Consider the following 6,199-nt stretch of genomic DNA (forward strand, 5'->3'; position numbering starts at 1 on the left):
CACATAACAACAACAACAACAAATATATTCTTGCTCTTTTTCTTTTCCTCCCTAAATGAGTTTCACATAAGTGAGACCTCCCACTCCCATTCTTCCCCACAAAACCCACCAAAATGAGAAATTAACTACCCAGATTTGAATCTGTGGCCTCTTTTGTCTTCTGTTAAGGGGCCTTCGAACCAGGGAGTTCTGGTGGCCTGGTGGCAAGAAGTTGTGCTGCAATCCCAGAAGCACTCAGTTTGAGGCCATCAGTTGCTCCGTGGGAGAAGAATGGGCAGTCTCTTCTGTGCATTTAACTGCCTCTGAAAACCTGCTGGGGGAACAGCTATGAGTTGGTTCCATCTCTTGTACACAACAACAACAAGTATTCTTAATGTGAATTGGCATTTGCTAGGGAACTAAACAAACAATTGGATAAAATTAGCATTATTGAGTTATTAGTTATTGTTGTTGTTATGTGTTGTTGAATTGGAACCAACCCATAACTGACCCTCCAGCAGGTTTTAGAGGCTGTAAATTATAAGGGAGGAGATTGGCCATTTTTCTCCCTGTAGCAGCTGGTGGATTCAGACCATGTGTCTTTGAGTTGACAGTGTAACTCCCTTACTCCTGGGCCATCAGTTGTTTGCAGTCGGGTTGGAACCAACTCATAGCTGACCCTATGGCAGATTTTCAGAGGCAGCAAATCCCACCACAGGAGATTGGCCATCCTCCTGCAGAGCATGTGGTGAACTCAGACTGTGTGCCTTTGGAATATCAGCGCAGCTTCTTACCACTAGGCCACCAAAGTTATTAGTAATGGCTATTTAGAACTAAGGAGAAAAACAGGTGCTTGATCACATTGCTGATTGTCAGTGGTGATAAAAAGGAACTAATGCCAGAGTTCATGGTGATGATGAGACTCAACCATGGGGTGAGTTTGTTCAGTGATTGATGTTTATGTCTATATACTTATCAAAATCCATTTCTGTTAAGTGGATATTTCTTTTTTTCTTTTATTTATTTTCTTTATTTTTTTTTTGTGGATATTTCTTTGTAGTGACTCCATAGGGTAGAATAGGACTACCCCATAGAGTTTTCAAAGCTGTAATCTTTAGGGAAGCCGACTGCCACATCTTTTCTCTTTCAAAGCCACTGACGAGTTCAAACTACTGACCTTATGGATCTTATCCAGCAGATCACTTGACTACCATACCATCAGGGCTCTTTATCTATACACTTAGAGCTATCAGAAATGAACATTACTGAGTTATCTGTAGCAAATAAAGTCTTGCTATTGGCTAACTTATAGCTCATTTACTCCTTAACTTCCTCTTCTCCCATGGAAATAATTGTGACTTGATTAAGTGGTGTTTCTTAGAAATGTAGCCATAAGGATACATCATAACTGCCTGTACACAGGAGATAATCAGAACTGATTTAACCTTTTTGTTTGTTCTTCACATTTTCTTTTGTAGGAAAGATGGAAGAGCTGAGTCAAGCCCTGGCTAATAGCTTTTCTGTGTCCCAAGAATTGAATAGCACAGCAGCCCCACACCCCCGCCTGTCTCAGTACAAGTCCAAGTACAGTTCTTTAGAGCAGAGTGAGCGGCGCCGACGGTTACTGGAACTGCAGAAATTGTAAGAGATGCTTTAACTGCTTGCCTTCTTTCTTGAAGCTGGGAACTGTGAACCATTCAGGAGGCTCTGGGCTTGTCCCACTAGACCCTTTGTAGGTTGTTCTTCCTGCCTGTAAGTTTAGGAGGGATAAATCTTGGCAAAGGGAAACATCCTTTATGCCCAGAGCTTGGGAAAAGATGAGGAAGTAGGGAGAGACTGAGGTTTGAATGCAAAAGCTTAATCATTTGGTTAATTTTTTCCCTTTTTTTTCCTGGCAGCAATACTGAGCTTTGCAATTTAGACTTGTGAAAGCCGCACCCATAATTCCACTCCCCCTATTCTGTGTTGCTTATGTGTGGCTTCTTCTGCAGTCTGAATCCTGGCATTGGTCAGCCCAAATGTTTCTACTGAGCCCTTGGGAGTTCAAAACAAATAATTCCACAGGAAGCCTGAGGAAATGTCTTCCATGTACTTAATTCTAAATGCCAAGATGAGCAAACCACCAAAGAGAGCAGGATACAAATGTTTGAGGCTGGATTGCTCTGAAGGAGGACTTGGCCTTTTCAGAGTAATGAATCAAAGAATTGGGGATTAGGAGAAAACTTTAACAGCTGCACAGTTTGCATCCGGTCTGTATTTGGCTCAGTGCTGTATCATTGGATGTGTTTAGCAGGGATGACTCCCTATGACCTCTGAATTGCTTACAGATTACAGTACCAGATCAGTCCTCTTGCTTGCCCTCTCTTTTTATTTATAATTAATTATTCTATAATAGGTACTGAAGTGATATGATACAATATTTGAAATACATCAAAGGAAAAATAATAACAATTCTTTCAGTTATGTTCTCTAGCCATTCAGTTCCTTTTATGTGTATTCTTCCCAAGATATTCTTTACAGATAAAGTCTATATGGTTGTATGTGTACACAATAATTGAGTTTTGTTTTGCTTTTTTATAACACGAGTAATAGCTTGTTACATACTTTTCTGCATATTTATTTAACAGTCCTCTTCTTGGAGGACTTCCATTATTAATTTTTTTTTTATTTTAATAGACATTTACAGAGGTTTTGGATTTCCATTCATTCATTGCCACACTTTTCTCCCTGCCCACCCCTCCCCACCAGCTTGCTTCCCCCTCCGAAGAGAAAAAAAAAATTCCTTCATTAGTATACAATTCCCACGTCCCTTTCCCCCCATCCCCCACCCCGAGTTCACTTCTCTATGCAACCTTAATTCTGGCTTCCTGTGCTAACCATAATAATCATATATCACTTCTAATCTGTTCTTTCCCTCATCTGTTTCAATACAATATACATAATTTATCCAGTTTTTTCTGTCATACCCCCACCCTGATGTGTCAGACCCATTCTACAACAGTGGCACCATGCAGTATTTGTCGCTTTGTGACTGGGATATTTCACTCAGCATAATGTCCTCCAGGGTCACCCACTTTGAATAATATTGCATGAGTTCCTTGTTTTTCAATGCTGCGTAGTATTCCATTGTGTGGATATACCACAGCTTCTCTATCCATTCGTTTGTTGATGGGCCCTTAGGCTGCTTCCAACTCTTTTCTATTGTAAACAAAGCTGCAATAAACATGGGTGTGCATATATCTGCTTGGATGGCAGACATGATCTCTCTGGGGTATATTCCCAGTAATGGGATTGCTGGGTCAAATGGTATCTCTATTTGCAATTTTTTGAGAAAGCGCCACACCGCCTTCCACAATGGTTGCACCATCTTACATTCCCACCAACAGTGAATAAGAGTTCCAGTTTCTCCACATCCTCGCCAGCATTTGTTGCTTGCTGTTCTGTTATATTTTGTTAGTCTTACTGGAGTGAGATGATATCTCATAGTTGCTTTGATTTGCATCTCTCTTAGAGCTAGGGACTTTGAACATTTCTTCTTGTGCTTGTTGGCCATCTGAATGTCTTCTTCGGTGAAGTGTCTGTTCATATCCTGTGCCCACTTTTCTATTGGATTATTTACCTTTATCTTATTGTGGTGTTCAAGTATTTTATAAATTCTGGATACAAGTCCCTTATCTGACATGCCATTACCAAATATTTTTTCCCAGTCTGTGGCTTCCCTTTTTACTCTATTGGAGAAGTTTTTGGATGTGCATAGGGATTTGATTCTTAGAAGGTCCCATTCATCTATTTTATCTTCTCCCGGTTGTAGATTTTCCAGGATACTTGGAAGACTTTTTATGTTGTGGATTAGGACCACTAAAGTTCTTCCAAGTTTTTCTTGAATGAAGTTTATAGTCCTTGGTTTTAGTCCTAAGTCCATGATCCACCTTAAGTTGGTTTTTGTATATGGAGTGAGGTGTGGATCTTGTTTTAGTCTTCTGCATACAGTTTTCCAATTTTGCCAGCACCATTTTTTTTGTGTCTGTGTGTGTGTGTACCGTCAAATTGGATCTGACTGGTACAGGAGGAGTTTGTCCCTCCTTCTTCAGCAGAGCATCTGGTGGATTTGAACCACGCGCCTCTGGGATTGCAGTGCAGCTTCTTGCTACTAGGCCACCAGAGCTCGCCCCATTATTAATTCTTAAATGCTCCCTTATTCCTAAGAAGCTCTGGTGGCCTTATTGGCAAGCAGCTGTGCTGTGATCCCAAAGTATGCAGTTTGAGGCCACCAGCTGCTCTGTGGGAGAAGAATGGGCAATCTCCTCCTGTGCGATTAACTGCCTCTGAAAACCTGCTGGAGGGCCAGCTATGGGTTGGTTCTGACTCTGCGGTACACAACAGCAGCAACCTTATTCCTATTTGTCAGTCCATTGAATGGATGATCCATAATATAATCTAACCAATTCCCTAGCAAGGGTTTTCTGGGGAAGTAGTTCCCTTTTGTGGGATGCTTGGGAAATAATCATGAATCTGCCTCTGTTAAATTATGTGAACTCTCTCATTCTAGAAAAGGCCATCACACTTAAATATGCTTTCTCTAGTGTGTGCCTTCTTGGACTGTGCATGTATATATTTGGGAAAATTCCAATTATCTTGGTATCATTACTTCATTTGACTGAATTCTTGCCTTGTGAGGAAACAAGAGGATATATACTATCTCTAACTTATTTTGAAACAGTTTTAAAAGGTTCCTTATCAATCTCCCAGACTTTCTAGACTATATAGCTAATAGAGAAAAAAAGCACATTATACTAATAAAAGGAAGCAAATAAGTAGAAGATATATAAACTTAAGTGACCTGTTTTGAAAGTTAGAAACTGGCAGAAGGTCTAAGTTTTCTCCCAGAAAGCTGTGTAAAGTTGAAAGCCACAGAAGCTGCCCTTGTTCTAGGCTCTGAAAGTGCCTCAGTGTTTTCTCTCTCCTGTCTTTTCAGCTAGGTGTCTGCCAGACTGAGGAGGTGGCACCTCTAAACTATAGCCCTAGGTCAGAGTGGGCGGTGAGAGGGGAGCCTTTTCATCTATTGAACTTTGGATATTCCTTTAAACTTGTTACTTTGCTCATTCATAGAAAACTCCAAAGAAGACTGAGTGTGCTTAGATGGTGGTTTCCCGGTTCATGATCAGTGAGATGGTCACTAGGTTAGCCTTGCAAAGGGAACCATGACCTCTTGCTCTTACCTGAATCCCCAGGCTGCTCCCAGAAGCTTTTAGAATTTAGTCTAGCATACTGGAGAGTGTCTTCCTTTAAGATAGAAAGACCAATATTTTTTCCTTTTTTTTTCTCTCTCTCTAGCAAGCGACTCGATTATGTGAACCATGCCAGAAGACTCGCTGAAGATGATTGGACAGGAATGGAGAGTGAGGAGGAGGAGGAAGATAAGAAAGATGATGAAGAAATGGACATTGACTTTGTCAAGAAGTTACCAAAACGCTATGCTAATCAGGTGAGTGGCCTAGAGAAGATTAAGTTCAACAGTCCCATTCCCTTTGCTGTAAAGTTAGAGTCCACTGAAGTACAAGTGGCCGGAGAAAGTGGCCTCATCAGGAAGCAAAAGGAATAGAAACTATAAAGAAAATGCTGCTGTCGATAAAGGTCATGGAATGGTGAGATGAGATGACTTACAGCCTTCATACTGACTTCAGTGGAGTGACTTGGCAACCTTCACCCTACCTAGGCTGTTACCACAGACTGCCAGTTTTATGTTTTCCTTTTTATTTTTTATTCACTTTGTGTTTCATCTGGTCATTCCTACACATTGTGTTTTAAAAAATTAGTCACAAATGATCTGTGCCCATTGTCACTCCAACTTTTCAGGTCCCTATTGATCTTTCCTAATTCCTGCACCCCTTCCCTTTGTCCACTAAACTCTGTGACCCTGTGATTTTTCTCCTCTCTCAATCCTAAGTCCTGCTTCACTTAGTTTTCGCCTTTGAACTTTTATACACATCTTACTGTTTATCCTTCTGGTTTTTTATTGTTTTCTTCTTAAATTTATTATTAATTTCAATGAAAATTTACAGAGACTTTGGATATCCATTCATTCATTGTTGCACTTTTCTCCCCTCCCAGTCCTCCCCCACAGTACACTACCCTCTTGGAAAAGTAAAAGAAAAATTCTTTCATTGTTTTACAAACCCTCCCCCAGGTCCACTCCACCATGTAGCCATCGCTCTGGACT

The 6,199-nt window shown here is 40.7% G+C and overlaps 1 protein-coding gene across 1 annotated transcript in view; it reads left to right on the plus strand.

The window, feature by feature from the left end:
• Nucleotides 1–1,456: 1,456 nt before the first annotated feature.
• SNUPN (snurportin 1) overlaps nt 1,457–6,199 on the plus strand; it is a 35,446-nt gene continuing 30,703 nt past the window's right edge. Inside the window, exons 1-2 of the mRNA XM_006888286.1 lie at nt 1,457–1,620; nt 5,314–5,464. Coding sequence (XP_006888348.1) covers nt 1,463–1,620; nt 5,314–5,464 — 309 coding nt within the window. The 5' untranslated portion in view covers nt 1,457–1,462. The remainder of the gene's footprint in view (nt 1,621–5,313; nt 5,465–6,199) is intronic.

Source organism: Elephantulus edwardii, unplaced genomic scaffold (assembly GCF_000299155.1).
Source record: "Elephantulus edwardii isolate Elephantulus edwardi_28Jun2011 unplaced genomic scaffold, EleEdw1.0 scaffold00066, whole genome shotgun sequence".
Taxonomy (NCBI): Eukaryota; Metazoa; Chordata; class Mammalia; order Macroscelidea; family Macroscelididae; genus Elephantulus; species Elephantulus edwardii.